Source organism: Oncorhynchus keta, chromosome 19 (assembly GCF_023373465.1).
Source record: "Oncorhynchus keta strain PuntledgeMale-10-30-2019 chromosome 19, Oket_V2, whole genome shotgun sequence".
Lineage (NCBI taxonomy): Eukaryota > Metazoa > Chordata > Actinopteri > Salmoniformes > Salmonidae > Oncorhynchus > Oncorhynchus keta.
Genome location: NC_068439.1, coordinates 10,807,848 through 10,824,500, shown reverse-complemented (window position 1 = coordinate 10,824,500; position 16,653 = coordinate 10,807,848). Strand labels below are relative to the sequence as shown.

Here is a 16,653-nt window from a genome sequence, read left to right as displayed (position 1 = left end):
ACCCAGGCAGACACCACATACCCCACACCCAGGCAGACACCACATACCCCACGCCCAGGCAGACACCACATACCCCAAGCCCTGCAGACACCACATACCCCACGCCCAGACAGACACCACATAATCCACGCCCAGACAGACACCACATAATCCCACAATCAGGCAGACACCACATACCCTACGCCCAGGCAGACACCACATACCCCACACCCAGGCAGACACCACATACCCTACACCCAGGCAGACACCACATACTGTGAGTATCTTTCAGATAAATGCTGTAACTACATCACTGGGGGCATGACCTCGACCCCAACCACTGTCGTCTCGGTCGTTTTCTATAACTATCTTACTCATTGCACCAGCAAATGGAGGAAGAACTAATTGTTTGTGATTAGAAAGCCCATGAGCACAAGTACAATATTCTGCACACAATGTCCAGGGGGTGAGCACCCTCTACCACTATGGGGCAGTTTAGTTGGTGAAACGAAAGAAGGTCTCGTTTTCCAGTTTGTTGAAGGATTTAATCAGAGCATCACACTTATCATGTGGAAAAACCCAAACCCCAGTCGCTACATTCTTCTCTTATAGTCTGATGTGGAGACATCCCCACCCAACAATGACACTCTTCCGTCACCTCTATCACAACAATCACCTCACCTGTCACATCAATATATCCTCCCTCCCAACCCCCCTGATTGCCGTAGCCTAGCAACAGCTTGGCCACAGAGACCCGTGATGTCTTCGAAAATGGAATCAAAAGTACAAACGGATAAAGGTTTGTTCTGACCATAGTATTATGGGCTGTTAGTATTAGAGCTGAAGGATGGGAAAGGGGCAGGCTATCATCTGTAAAATCATCTATCCTGACCTTCTGTGACCTTCCCTGTCTGCAGCCGATGGCAATCCTAATTTCCCTTTTTGGGGGATCAATGAAGTACAGTGATTGATTGATTTATTGAAATGAATGCATTAGTTTATTAATTAATATATTTATTCATTCATTACATATCAAGACCTGAAGGAATTGAGTATGGCTCTCTCTCTCTCTCTCTCTCTCTCTCTCTCTCTCTCTCTCTCTCTCTCTCTCTCTCTCTCTCTCTCTCTCTCTCTCTCTCTCTCTCTCTCTCTCTCTCTCTCTCTCCTTTATCAGGCAGCAGATAAGAGCATATAAGAGAGTATGTGTTCACAGGTTCAGTGTGTCAATAGTCAAACTGCTATATAACAGTCACCCCACTGTTATTATGCAACAGTTCTAATGCTGTGCTCTATAAAGACCCCGGGTCCAAAGTCCCAGTGAATGGACCACTTCTGTAGCTCTATAGATACGGGCAGACATCCAAGCACAATGCCAGTTCTGCTTCTGTTTAGCAACATGTACTATTGTATAAGGATCCTCATTAGCTATCGCCAAAGCTGCGGCTACTCTTCCTGGGGTCCACACAACTCATGACTCAATCACAGTTTTCACCCTGTAGCTCACAAAATTAGCTACAGATGAAGATTCCTCCCAGCTAAGGCTTCAACTCAACCACAGTTTTCACCCTAGCAACCGTACCATTCAGCTCATAAATGAGCTCCAGGTGGAGATTCCTCCCAGCTAAGGCTTCAACTCAACCACAGTTTTCACCCTAGCAACCGTACCATTCAGCTCATAAATGAGCTCCAGGTGGAGATTCCTCCCAGCTAAGGCTTCAACTCAACCACAGTTTTCACCCTAGCAACCGTACCATTCAGCTCATAAATGAGCTCCAGGTGGAGATTCCTCCCAGCTAAGGCTTCAACTCAACCACAGTTTTCACCCTAGCAACCGTACCATTCAGCTCATAAATGAGCTCCAGGTGGAGATTCCTCCCAGCTAAGGCTTCAACTCAACCACAGTTTTCACCCTAGCAACCGTACCATTCAGCTCATAAATGAGCTCCAGGTGGAGATTCCTACCCGCTAAGGCTTCAATTTAATCCTTCACCTCGGGGACCGTATTGAATTTCCCTCCCGCTAAAGTTTCAATTGAATCCTTCGCTTTAGCTACATATGTGGACTTTTTAGATATCCGTCACTCCACTCCGTTCAATAAATTGAACAGCATCATGATCAGATTGGGTTTTCTTCAAACTCTATCATCCCCTGCTGGCACTACACGACTGGCTATGATTCTACTGTAGCTCTGTTGGAAACAGAGAAAGACAGAGAGGATGAGGGTCCATCCAAATCATCTTGGTGCCTGGGCACTGTCCTTGCACTTCAAGGCCTGCGCTGAGACATTGACTTATCAACACCCCAACTCCCACTCAGGAAACACCAACCATAAATGATCAGCATTATCATCACACTGCAGGCCCGCAACAAGTAACCATCATTGACTTGTGTTTTAGTCCATGTCCCCGCTTGAGGCTTAGGCTCAATGGTACAGTTCAAGAAAATCTTGTATCTATGCCAATTCAAGCTATAGTAGCTCTATGTTATTTGCAAATAAGGGGTTACCAACTGGGCATAGTATGCTTGTATTAGAAACTCTGACTGATCTGAAATCCCACAGCTGTGGCATTGGATTAGAGACTGTGACTGATCTGAAATACAACAGCTGCAGCATTGGATTAGAGCTGGTGACTGATCTGAAATACCACAGCTGTGGCATTGGATTAGAGACTAAGACTGATCTGAAATACCACAGCTGTGGCATTGGATTAGAGACTAAGGATGATCTGAAATACCACAGCTGTGGCATTGGATTAGAGACTAAGGATGATCTGAAATACCACAGCTGTGGCATTGGATTAGAGACTAAGACTGATCTGAAATACCACAGCTGTGGCATTGGATTAGAGACTAAGACTGATCTGAAATACCACAGCTGTGGCATTGGATTAGAGACTAAGACTGATCTGAAATCCCACAGCTGTGGCATTGGATTAGAGACTAAGGATGATCTGAAATACCACAGCTGTGGCATTGGATTAGAGACTAAGGATGATCTGAAATACCACAGCTGTGGCATTGGATTAGAGACTAAGACTGATCTGAAATACCACAGCTGTGGCATTGGATTAGAGACTAAGACTGATCTGAAATACCACAGCTGTGGCATTGGATTAGAGACTAAGACTGATCTGAAATCCCACAGCTGTGGCATTGTATTAGAGACTCAGACTGATCTGAAATCCCACAGCTGTGGCATTGTATTAGAGACTCAGACTGATCTGAAATCCCACAGCTATGGCATTGGATTAGAGACTAAAACTGATCTGAAATCCCACAGCTGCAGCATTGGATTAGAGACTCAGACTGATCTGAAATACCACAGCTGCAGCATTGGATTAGAGACTCACACTGATCTGAAATACCACAGCTGCTGCATTGGACTGATTCATGTAAATGCCAGAAGTTTGATCTCAAATGGATGTTATTTTTTTATTTTACCTTAACTAGGCAAGTCAGTTAAGAACAAATTCTTATTTACAATGACGGCCTACTAAGCAGCAAAAGACCACCTGCGGGGACGGAGGCTGGGATAAAAAATAAATAAATAAAAATAACATATAAATATAGGACAAAACACACATCACGACAACAGAGACAACACTACATAAAGAGAGACCTAAGACAACAACATAGCAAGGCAGCAACACATGACAACACAGCATGGTAGCAACACAAAATGACAACAACATGGTAGCAATACAACATGGTAGCAGCCCTAAAACATGGTACAAACATTATTGGGCACAGACAGCAGTACAAAGGGACAAAGGGTAAGAAGGTATAACTCTTATATAATTATTATGTGATTATAACTGTGGTGTGATTATAACTGTGGTGTGATTATAACTGTGGTGTGATTATAACACTGTGGTGTGATTATAACTGTGGTGTGATTATAACTATTATGTTATTATAACACTGTGGTGTGATTATAACTGTGGCGTGATTATAACACTGTGGTGTGATTATAACTGTGGTGTGATTATAACACTGTGGTGTGATTATAACTTTGGTGTGATTATAACTGTGGTGTGATTATAACACTGTGGTGTGATTATAACTGTGGTGTGATTATAACACTGTGGTGTGATTATAACTGTGGTGTGATTATAACACTGTGGTGTGATTACAACTGTGGTGTGATTATAACTGTGGTGTGATTATAACACTGTGGTGTGATTATAACTGTGGTGTGATTATAACTGTGGTGTGATTATAACACTGTGGTGTGATTATAACTGTGGTGTGATTATAACACTGTGGTGTGATTATAACTGTGGTGTGATTATAACACTGTGGTGTGATTATAACTGTGGTGTGATTATAACTGTAGCTTCTCAAACCAATGTGGACATTCTGGTCATATCTGAAACTTGGCTAAATAAGACTGTTGTGTCTTTGACTGGTTATAATGTTTTTAAAATCTGACATTGTTGACAGAGGTCGGAGGTGTCGCCATATTTACAAAAGGACAACTTAAAATGTTCTCACTACCTCTGTCCCAAAGCAATTTGAATGTCTAGTTCTAAAAGTGTGCCTTGGTAATAATGCCCAATTTACGCACGTGGGAATTTATCGCCTTCCCTCTGCCTCAACATGTGCTCTTAGCGGATTGTCTGACTTGCTATCTAACTATGCTAAATCTGAATTATTCATTTAATCTGGATTGGTTGATGCCAGATTCTGATAGGCTGAAAGATATCTGCATTGAGCTCAATCTAATTTATCTGATCACTGAACCAACCCGCACCAACTTTAACAATTTTGAAAAACTCCCATATCTACTGGCTGAAATTCCAGTGTCCCATCACAGCAGCAAGATTTGTGACCTGTTGCCACGAGAAAAGGGCAACCAGTGAAGAACAAACACCATTGTAAATACAACCCATATTTATGCTTATGTATTTAATCTTGTGTCCTTTAACCATCTGTACATAGTTAAAACACTGTATATATATATATATGTATATATATATATATATAATATGACATTTGTAATGTCTTTATTGTTTTGAAACTTCTGTATGTTTAATGTTTACTGTTATTTTTAGTTGTTTTTCACTTTATATATTCACTTTGTATGTTGTCTACCTCACTTGCTTTGGCAATGTTAACACATGTTTCCCATGCCAATAAAGCCCTTGAATTTAATTGAACAGTCCAAATGCCCATCCCTAATAAATACATCCAAAGTCAGTTGGTTTTTCTACCATAAATTTCGACATTAAAAACGGGGCATTTGAAGACACTGGGTGATAGAACAGTGTACCGCAGATGTTTTAACATTGTAGCGAGACAATGTCAACGGATCCCTCCATTGAGTGTCATAAAGAGCCGAATCTCATCTTCTGTTTGATAGAAACAGAGTTGTTCTCACTCCCATCTTTTATTATCCTGAGTCTGGCAGTATCTCAGATTGTGCTATTTTGGTCCCCCCCATCCCCTCTCTCACACCCTGACCACAGTGTGAGCGAGAAGCGCCCGAACACAATAACAACCTACATTCCCTCCCCCACGCAACACCAACCCGACAACACCACACTTCTCATCTTGACATGCCTGTTGAGGGTGGAGGGTGTTGAAGGTGGCACAAACAGACTTGAGACAGCCACACACAGTAGGGAAGTGCAACTGACGATACACTACCCCCATAGCGCATTCATTTAGAATTGCGAACTCAAATCTTGTAAGTCGCTCTGGATAAGAGCGTCTGCTAAATGACTTAAATGTGATGTAAATCTAGTATATTTATCAAACGTTTGATGAGGCGCATCTACCCCTCCTTTGCTGTTCACACATTATTGGATCACTAAGCATTGTTGACTCAACAAGCCCTTATGCGCAAATCCGTTTTGGAATACTGATTGTCCAAACGGCACGTTTCAAGTGGCCAAAATCAGATGCGTTTACTCAGAAAGCAGTCATCCACTGACATGTCTACGAGAGTTGTCCTAGGAACGACGGGTGTTCGCGAAATATCTGATTCCACGTGCTTTTATAGTTGTTCAGACTGCAGGAAAGAAACACTGATTTGAATCATAAAAAAATACAAGTTTGAGTCACTTTAACTGTCAATATGAACTAGGCTTAAGAAAAGCATCCCCCACAACAACAAAAAAACACATTTGAGTTTATTTGCCAGTTTCTCAATCTTTCACCACCACCTACTGCATTCAAAGAGAATAGCATAGCAACGGCGTTGTGTATTGCGTTAATAACGTTTAGACTACGTTACCCGCAGGCTATGCGGATGGTTAAAGAGCGCCTTGAATGGCTAAACATGGATTTTTCTAGCTGAAGTATTTGTTCATTAAAAGTAGTTAAACCTACGCCCCGGTTTGTCATTATATAAGGAACAAACATAACAGGCGTCATGTTCCATTATCTGATACAGGGTGTCAAGTTTCCACCAGTTACCATTTTAAACGGATGCTCTCAATTTAATTACTTAAACTGAACATGTACACGTCGTGACCATATAAAAGTAGTGATTTGTTAATGTTTTGTGTTTGTTATTCAAGTGAGCCCTTTAAAACTAAAGAAATAAGAGTCGACTCTTACATCACCCCAAGCCAGTTAGATTGTGACCTGCACTGGTTGTCAAGGCGTTTCAGTAGAACAAAACTGCCTGCTGGTCTGCAATGCAGATTATACCATCATAATATCAGTGGTACATACTACCTCAACTAACCGGTGCCCTCGCATATTGACGCGGTACCCGGTACCCCCCTGTATAGGGTCTCGGTATTGTTATTTCACTGCTGCTCTTTAACTATTACTTGTTACCTTAAATCTCATCTGTATTTTTGGAAACTGCATCGTTGGTTAGGGGCTCGTAAGTAAGCGTTTCACTGTAAGCGTGTTGTATTCGGCGCATGTGACAATTTTTTTTTGACTTAATTCACTTGCTCTTATCACGTTTTGTTTTATATTCTGTGACATTTCACCTTGAGAAACACGAGTTGGTTGTGCCTTCAACAGACACCGCAAAAATTACGTCTCAAAGCAGCAGACGACGTTGCATTCACCTTCTGGGTTGCAACGAACAGTAGCGATTCAACATGTAGACTAAAAATTCAAAATGACATTCGCAAATCTAGTCAGATGGGATCGGACGGCTACCCGCTGCTTTAATGTTCCTCGTCGCCGTGTGTAATCATATACCGCACACCTGGTTTACATTTTAAAAAGTTGCAAAGTTTCTAAGTGATCTAGAAATCTGTCTTTACTCTTACATCACACCGACAGCATCATTGCACAACAGAATTACATTCATTTCCAATGAAACGTTGCGTTTGCCTTGCAGCATTATGTCGCAAAGCGTTCTTTGTGGTGTTGGATTTATGGAATGTATGCATCAGACTGTATGTGTAGACGGCTTGACAGAAACGGAGGCAGGAGGTGAATGTTGAACTTTTGATTAATTTATATCCCGATGACGCTGCGTATTATTTTACGCAAGGATGCTGTCTGTGTGATCGAAGCGATAGCTAGCCCCATGCTGTGATTGACAGGTGTGCAGTAGCAGTGAAGACCAGAGAAAGGAGAACAATTCAACCAGAGGATTTATTAATGACAGATCACACCTTCTTCGCTGCCTCTTTCTGCAGCCTTTTCACCTCATGCTTGATGACCTTGTTCCTCTGTGGACACAAACAGGAAATCAGTGACCAGTCAAATCATTCAGGAAATTTATTTTTATCACTTACCACTATATGCAAATAAGAATTTCCCTGCCACATTAGGTGGTATGGTCACATACATTAAAACCCTCCATGTGTTCGGGGATTCAAATACAACATCTTGTCGTTTTATATGTAATGTGAAACCCAAAATATTCAATATAATAATGAATAATCTGAGCGTTTTCTCCACTCACCATCTTTTTGGCTTTCATCACCTTAAAGCGATCAAAGTCGGACATCTGGGCCCTCTGCAGAGACACACAACAGTTACATCAAAATATTTGCTTATTGGACAGATTCAGGCAGGTCCTTCCCCATTTTTAGCACATTTGGTTATTTGTGAATACCACCCTGGAGTTGCAGAAACATTGCAGTAGCACAAGCAAGACAAAAATGTTTTGTGGGCAGTGATTCACCTAAAGCCTATAGAACTATCATATGTCTAATTTGACAAAATGTTCAGCCACAACCCTCAAGGAACCAACTGTTAGCCACAAGCAGACCAACCCCCCCCCCACGATCCATCCATCTAGAAAAACACAGCTCCAGGGCTACTAAGGAGACAGAAGGCCTAGTCCAGGGACTGTCAGAAATATGTAGACCCCATAAGGAGTTTGCTTATTGATTAGCAGCTTAAAGGTAATCCAAAAACACACTGTACCTTTCGCCTGGCTTCGATCTTCTTGGCCCAGTTGCTCTCTGCCCACTTCTCAGTGACTTGGGCCTTCTCCCAGGCGCGTCTCACAAACTTCTGACGAGCGCTGCAACACAGGAAGGGTTATGGCTCAGAGGATCCAAAGGGGCAGAGAAGAGCCAGAGGTATTGTGTTCCGTGAGGCTATTGCAGTAAGTCTGTGACTATCGACTCAAAATCCACCACAGGGAAAACGAAAGCCAAACTCAATTAATTGGTGTGTGTGTGTGTGTGCGCGAGGATGTGTTTTGGAACCCGCTCAGCTGTAATAAAACTGACTGAACCAATCAAGTTCTTGAGGATGGGAAAATATTCATGTGCAACCCGTAACGAAACATCTTGCAACGCAAATAAGTTTATATTGGTCAAATTTCAGCAGGTACCTTTCCCTGTTTCATTCAGTTTGCTTCTGCTTGGTTCCTAGTAAATACAACTCTTGAGGTTGTCTCACTCACCTGTGTGGAACTTTGATGACGTAGTCAGTGAGCTGCATGCACTTGAAAGGCATTGACTGTCTCTTCACCCCTGTGCAGGGACCATCCACCAATGCCTGAGACAAACACACCACAGCCAGTTTAATTGAAACATGTCTATGCTGAGTTGAACCGTTCTTAAAATGGTGGTAGTTTACGCCAACAACCTGGTTCTACCACTCACACCGTGGAGAGTTTTTGGACACTTTGAAGCAGGACTCTGGGAAAGTGTTGGTGGATAAAAGACAGACAAATAACCGCTACCAGACTAGGCGTTTCAGGTACCAGTTTGGAGCCGGGCTCATGCTCCAGCCCTGCAGCCAACACCAGTCAACCAATTCCAGGCCAGAAAGAAGACTTGACTAGTTGATCATGTGAATCTGATATGTTACTGCAGTGTTGGAACAAGCCTGAACAACCAGTAACTTAAAAGGAAGAGAGTTGGAGACCTCTGGCATAAAGTCAGGATATCATCAATGCTATGCTTACTCTGTTTTGGTCGATGACATCAACGATGGCCACCAGGCTGCCTGCGTGGGGCCCGAAAGAGATGTAAGCAACGCGGCCAATCTCAACGTAGCGCTTGAACACCTGCAACAAATAAGTGTTGTTAACTAGCTCGGTAGGCAAAGATCCAGAAGAGAATTATGATAGGCTGGACACTTTTAACAATGCTTTTGCTGTGGAACCCAGTTACATAATATTACCATATGTCCCAGCTGCTTAATTGAATCACGAAAAAGCAGGCCTTATTTCAGGGCATCTCCTATTAGTTCTAGTGAGCACCAACTCGCCTTCTGAACATCCTATTTCCCTGTTTAGTCTACGTTACAGAGCCTGCTTTGCTATCGTTGGCAATGAGATCTGCCCACGTTGCTTGTAGTTAAAATGTTAACAAATCACTCATGGAAATGTGGTAAGTCGTCCCAATTGTTTACTATAGGGAAATATAGGTATGTATTTCTATTTTGCCAAATATCTCGCAATGTGTACATTTTTTCTTCAATTGGACACCATTTTTAAACTTGATAATCTCTCTCTAATTTATGTAAGGCTGGGCAGCGTACTCAGTACTCATCCAGCGCCAGCCCCGAAATACCTTTCACCCTTGGAACGCTAAGCTCCCTCACTGTTTTGGAGAGGCATGCTGGTATATTTCGCCAAATATCTCGCATCGTGTATATTTATTTTTTCAAGCCGGACACCATTTTAAAAATCAGGATAATTTCCTCTTTGTAATTACACAAGGTTGGGCAGCGTGCTCAGCTGTCATCGATCGCTAGATCAGAAATAACCAAACGTTGCAAACATTTTTTACCCTACTTCCTCGTTATGCACACTTGGCACCACCACACTTTCTACACTAGTTACTTTTCAGTTTGGTCATAAGATTGTGGTGGTAAAATAAAAAGAGGGGAAGGGGGGGGTACATGTTGGTGCCATTTGGTGCTCTGTGAACATTCGATACCAATTAATGTACTATGGGCTCGCGCTAGTGTTCCAGCTTAGCCACGTTGTGACATTTCTTTCAGCTTTGGGTGAATCTTGACTTTATTGTCCAGCCTACTGACGGACAAAACACTTCGGTAGACGTGGGGTCACGAGCTAACTACTTTCTTATAACCCTCTCGACACTGTCAAAAACGTAGATGGGTTATCTTGGTTAGCTAGCTACACGTTTTACAAATTGTGATTTACATTTGGGACATGGCTATTAGTTGGTGGGAAAACACCAATACCGAGAAGTGTATAGACGCTAACAAGCTGTACCGGAGTGGTAGTAGTAACTTATCCCTATGCCTAGCACGCTAGCAGATCACGTAACTACCGTTAGCTAGTTTACATATGGCCGTGGAACGACAAAAAACAAGTAAGAAAACAAATACAGAAACTACTCTGCGTTCGCTCTTCCAATTAGTTTGATGCTGGCGCTGCCTACACTCGATAGTTGACTAACGCTAGTCTACTGATTATCGGCCTGTTCTTCACCACGTTGTAGCATGCGGAACAGCCGACATTTTTATTATGTCCAAAACCCATCGACACTATTTTCTTCAAAACTTTAAACGCAAATAAAGCGAACATAACGATACACTATGTATTTACATATCAGTTGAGGGTGCTTAACAATAAGGAATATTTTTATTTAATCATTTTTTCAAACTCCACAAGCTTCATTGCGAACTCACCATGATGGCAGTCCGCTTCAGAAAGGACGTACCAGTTTCCGCTCGACGCGATTACGCTTTCCGGTCTGTAAATGCGCACGCGCGTGTGAGGGATTTCTTATTCGCGTGGTTTTTAAATATTTTTTTTATTTTTATTATTAACAACCAATCAATGCATAAAGCACATGAGGGAACACAAGCATACATAGATTACAAACAATGGACAATCGAGCAAGGGGGTACAATATCACATTACAATTCTAACAGCTTTTTTGTTAGTAGAGCATTTAACCGTCTTAAAATACAGTTCAATTTCTTTTTGTAGGATACGAAAATGTGGTTTTCTGTTTGTAAATTTACATTTGTGTATATGAAATTTGGCCAAAAGAATAATGAAATTAATTACATAAAAATGATTCCGCTTATTTCTATTGTATGTAAAGAATCCAAACAGTACATCTCTCCACAATAGTGTAAAATCTTCACAAATGTGTTCAATTATAAACCTACTGATGTCTTGCCACAGTTTTCTTACATGCATACAATGCCAAAAAAAGATGCACAACTGTTTCTGGGTGGTCATTACAAAAGGAGCAATTTGAGTTGATGTTTTCCTTAAACTTCTTCATATAGTGGTTGGCAGGATAATATTTATGAATAATTTTTAAGGAAACTTCCTTAATTTTGTTAACAAGTAGGTTATTCGCGTGGTTGGATAATGTTTCAGTTCGGAATGCTCATCACACCATCTACTGCAGAGAAGTGTGTTGGTTGTCAAATACATCTTTATATATATTTACACAATTATATGATCGTTCCTTTGGTTAAACATTTTTTGGGGGGGTGTACACCTGAAGTGAATGATGAAACAGTGTATCTTCGCAGCTGCAAATTATAACTTGTTCTCTACGGTTGATATACAGGGGATGTACATATTGACGGTATCAGTATGAATATATCTAAATACAGAGAGATGGACAGAGTGCAGTATAGTGAAGTTATTTTGTGTGCAGTTCAGAGATGGCGTGATGTGGTGTGCAGCAGAGTGCATAGTCCTTCAGTCTGAATGGGCCAGATTTCCTGTTGGTGAGGGCCATAGCCCAGGGGAAGAAACTTTTCAGGTGGTGGGAGGCTTTGCTTTGGTCAAATAATTGCTGATCACAATTTCTACGTGATTTTCTATTGTGACAGTGACACGTTAAAAGACGGGCTCGTCCGGGATTTGAACCCGGGACCTCTCGCACCCTAAGCGAGAATCATACCCCTAGACCAACGAGCCACATGCCTGTTCTTTTATAACACATCGTATCATCCATTTTAACTCCAGTGTTACGGATGTTGGGGTAGAATACGCAGAGTTGGCAGAACTCATGCTCTCGTGGTTGTCATTAGTTATCACATCCCAAAAGTCGAAATTGTCCATCACGTAAAAATGTATGTTTTGGTCTTCATTTAAGGTTAGGATTCGCCACAAGGTGAGCAGTGTAGTTAAGGTTAGGGTTCAAATCAGATTTGCAGAATAACATTTTTAGAAATATGCGGGGTTTAGACATAATGATGACTTTGTGGCGCTTCCTCTCACATGCTGATCGAGCGCTCTTCCCTTTGTGTTAATTAATTCCCCCGTTGATTGCAAATTAACGACCAGCTCTCGTCTCCCTATAGTGCAATCCTGATCTACAGATTTGAGTGGCCATTGTCCAAACGCCCCAAAATCGACAGCAGTACCTCTCAGCACCACCAGAAGACAGTGCAGTACCAGTAAAGAATCAAAGTTTTCATTACATGCGTGGCATTTAAGTGATTTTCAAAATCTCAGTATCGTTTTACAGACAGGCTCGTTGGTCTAGGGGTATGATTCTCGCTTAGGGTGCGAGAGGTCCCGGGTTCAAATCCCGGACGAGCCCTTCTTTTCGACTAGGCCAACCTTAATTGAAAAAATGAAAAGCTTACTCTGTGCCTGTCTGTTCTGTGGGCCTTTCTAGACAATTGGTACAAGGAGTTGTAATATTACTGGTGGTAAAACTCTTGTATTTATTTATTTATCCTTTATTGATACCAGTTATCATACTGAAATGAGAGGGGCCAGGATTGTGAGCAATCAAACATTTGTTTCAAACTATGAACAATACAGAACACATTTAATCAAACCCAGCAATCTGATTTACCGGATAAGTAAAACACACAGTTTTAATTCCTGCTCTCAGAACCATATTTATAGACATGAAACAAAACAAATTGTGGAATTCAGGTGAACTTTGTTTGTATAGGAGGAAGGAGGTTGTTTTGACTCCTCCACAAAATCCAGAAGGCAGCTTTGATAGAACAGCACCTTGAAAGTAGAGAGGAGGAGTAGTAGTGTTCAACAGGACACTGGCAGCCATAGACAGAGATGTCTGGCTCTGTTTCATTCTCCACACTCCATTGAAAATGCCTTTCAGTCCAGGATTGGGCTTAATCTGTGACCGAAACCAAGGCAATAAACCTACCCCAGTGGTGTAGCACAGTTTCACGGGGCCCTGCAAGGTCCAAGCAAGGCCCCCCCACTTTAAAACATGCTCTTCTTTGGGGCCCCCACTTTTAAATATGTTCTTCTTCCATGGGCCCCCCCCACACTTTAAAACATGTTCTTCTTCCATGCCCCCCCACACACTTTAAAACATGTTCTTCTTCCATGCCCCCCACACACACTTTAAAACATGTTCTTCTTCCATGGGACCCCCCACTTTAAAACATGTTCTCTTCCATGCCCCCCCCAAAACATGTTCTTCTTCCATGCCCCCCCCACACACTTTAAAACATGTTCTTCTTCCATGCCCCCCACACTTTAAAACATGTTCTTCTTCCATGGGGCCCCACCCACTTTACAACATGTTCTTCTTCCATTGGGCAGAGAGAAACATGTGCCATATTATAGCTAATCTTGTAATAGCCATGGGAAGTACCACCTGACAGGTGTGGCATATCAAGAAGCTGATTAAAAAGTATGATCATTACACAGGTGAACCTTGTGCCGGGGACAATAAAAGGCCACTCTAAAATGTTCAGTTCTGTCACACAACCCAATGCTACAGATGTCTCTAGTTTTAAGGGAGCGTGAGCAACTGCCATGCTGACTGCAAGAATGTCCACCAGAGCTGTTGTCAGAGAATTTGAATGTTAATTTCTCTACCAAAAGCTGCATCCAACATCATTTTAGAGAATTTGGCAGTACATTCAACTGGCCTCACAACCGTAGACCACTTTTAACCACGCTAGCCGAGGACCTCCACATCCGGCTTCTTCACCAGCCACTCGGACAGCTGTTGAAACTGTGGGTTTTCAAAACCAAACTATTTCAGCACAAACTGTCACAAATGTCTCAGGGAAGCTCATCTGCATGTTTGAGTTTGAGTTTATTTTATTTTTACAGGGACAGTGCACATTAATCAACGTTTCAGTAAAAGTCCTGGTTTTAGCCAGCCGGCTAATTTTCAACCGCAGTCCCTGGGCAGGTTATTAAAAACTATTACAATATAGACAATAGCAACATAGGACAAGCGAGACATAGCATACAGACAGAGCAACATAGAACAAAAAGCAGCAAGACAAAATTCATAAAAGCATCAAGGTGTTTCCACACCTCACAAGCTACAGACAACAGACAACATGGAAAGCGGCAACACACAGCTAGGGACCATGTTCACAAATGTGATTGACCTTTAGCCATGTCTTCAAGCATTTTGTGAAAGTGTGATATGTGGTGCAGTTATGTGTGTCTGATGGCAGTGTATTCCAGACATGGGAAGCTCTCAAAGAGAATGCAGATTTACTAAAAGTGCTTTTCCTTAAGGGAACTATACAGTCACCTCTCATGGCAGACCTTGTGGATCTGCTGACATATGTTTGGGTTTTCTGTTTAACAAATATACTGATTGAAGGGGGAGCCAGGCCATTTAGGATCTTGAATACAAGACATGCGTCGGTGTATTGCACAAGATTTTCCCAGCTCAGGAGCTCATGCTTTCTGAGGATGTAACAGTGATGATGGCTATTGGGCTTCCTATCAAGCACTTTGAGAGCCTGTTTGTAGACAGACTGAATAGGTCTTAATGTTGTACAGCAAGCTTGGGCCCAACTAGTCAAACAGTATGTTAAGTGGGGGAGTATCATTTGAAGTACAGTTTTGCTACCTCTGTAGTCAAACAATCTCGTATAAATCAGAAATTAGCTAGGTTGAATTTGGTTATTTGAATTACCTTTTTCACATGCTTTTTAAAAGAGAGGTTGGAATCAAGTATGATGCCAAGGTACTTAAAATCAGATACCACCTGGAGCTTCTCCCCTGACACATAGACATCTGGCTCAGTAGCATCTGTTGCCCTCTTTGTGAAGAACATGCAAATGGACCAGTGTTTTTCCAGCACGAGTGTTACAGTTGATTTGCTGATAGAATTTAGATAGCCGTGTTCTCAAATTTGCTTTGTTAAAATCCCCAGCTAAAATAAATGCAGCATCAGGATATATGGTTTCCAGTTTGCATAAAGTCCAGTGAAGTTCCTTGAGGGCCGTCGTGGTATCAGCTTGAGGGGGGATATACACGGCTGTGACAACTTCAACAGCATATTCTGAGAGAGCCATGATTCCATTGAACAGAGTATGTTACAATCCCTGATGTCTCTCTGGAAAGCAACCCTTGCCCTGATTTCATCAACCTTGTTATCTCGGGACTGGATATTAGTGAGTAATATACTCGGAAGAGGTGGGTGGTGTGCGTGCCTCCAAAGTCTGACCAGAAGACTGCTCTGTCTCCCTCTAGTGGCATGAATTTTGGATCGGCCTCTTGAATCAGTTCAAATGCCCCGGGTGGTGCGGACAAAGGATCCACTTTGGGAAAGTCGTATTCCTGGTTAATTAACATCACTCTGATATTCTGACATTAAGAAGTTGTCTCTTATGGGTTTTGAACCCCAGACCTCTTGCACCCTAAGCAAGAATAATACCCCGAGACTAACAAGCCTAATACTTATACTTTTTACTTGTGAATATAGTGCTGCTAGTGTGAGACAACATACTCTGAGTGTTACTTGGGGATATAGTGCTGCTAGTGTGAGACAACATACTCTGAGTGTTACTTGTGAATATAGTGCTGCTAGTGTGAGACAACATACTCTGAGTGTTACTTGGGGATATGGTGCTGCTAGTGTGAGACAACATACTCTGAGTGTTACTTGGGGATATGGTGCTGCTAGTGTGAGACAACATACTCTGAGTGTTACTTGGGGATATGGTGCTGCTAGTGTGAGACAACATACTCTGAGTGTTACTTGGGGATATGGTGCTGCTAGTGTGAGACAACATACTCTGAGTGTTACTTGGGGATATGGTGCTGCTAGTGTGAGACAACATACTCTGAGTGTTACTTGGGGATATGGTGCTGCTAGTGTGAGACAACATACTCTGAGTGTTACTTGGGGATATGGTGCTGCTAGTGTGAGACAACATACTCTGAATGTTACTTGGGGATATGGTGCTGCTAGTGTGAGACAACATACTCTGAGTGTTACTTGGGGATATGGTGCTGCTAGTGTGAGACAACATACTCTGAGTGTTACTTGGGGATATGGTGCTGCTAGTAGAAGACAACATACTCTGAACGTTACCAGGGGATAT

General features: G+C 42.1%; 1 protein-coding gene and 2 non-coding genes across 3 annotated transcripts; 1 reads left to right on the top strand and 2 right to left on the bottom strand.

The window, feature by feature from the left end:
• Positions 1-7,529: 7,529 nt before the first annotated feature.
• Positions 7,530-11,114, bottom strand: LOC118397937 (60S ribosomal protein L14-like). Its single transcript, XM_035792788.2, has 6 exons — positions 11,023-11,114; positions 9,323-9,424; positions 8,816-8,910; positions 8,329-8,428; positions 7,862-7,915; positions 7,530-7,625 (listed from the first exon to the last, which is right to left on the bottom strand). Exons 1-6 carry the CDS (start codon positions 11,023-11,025, stop codon positions 7,563-7,565), a joined length of 417 nt encoding a protein of 138 aa, XP_035648681.1. The 5' UTR covers positions 11,026-11,114; the 3' UTR covers positions 7,530-7,562.
• A 1,094-nt stretch (positions 11,115-12,208) lies between these two features.
• On the bottom strand, positions 12,209-12,280 carry trnap-agg (transfer RNA proline (anticodon AGG)). Its single transcript has one exon. It is a non-coding gene; the product is annotated as a tRNA-Pro (tRNA).
• A 556-nt stretch (positions 12,281-12,836) lies between these two features.
• trnap-agg (transfer RNA proline (anticodon AGG)) lies at positions 12,837-12,908 on the top strand. The gene has a single exon. It is a non-coding gene; the product is annotated as a tRNA-Pro (tRNA).
• Positions 12,909-16,653: the final 3,745 nt, after the last annotated feature.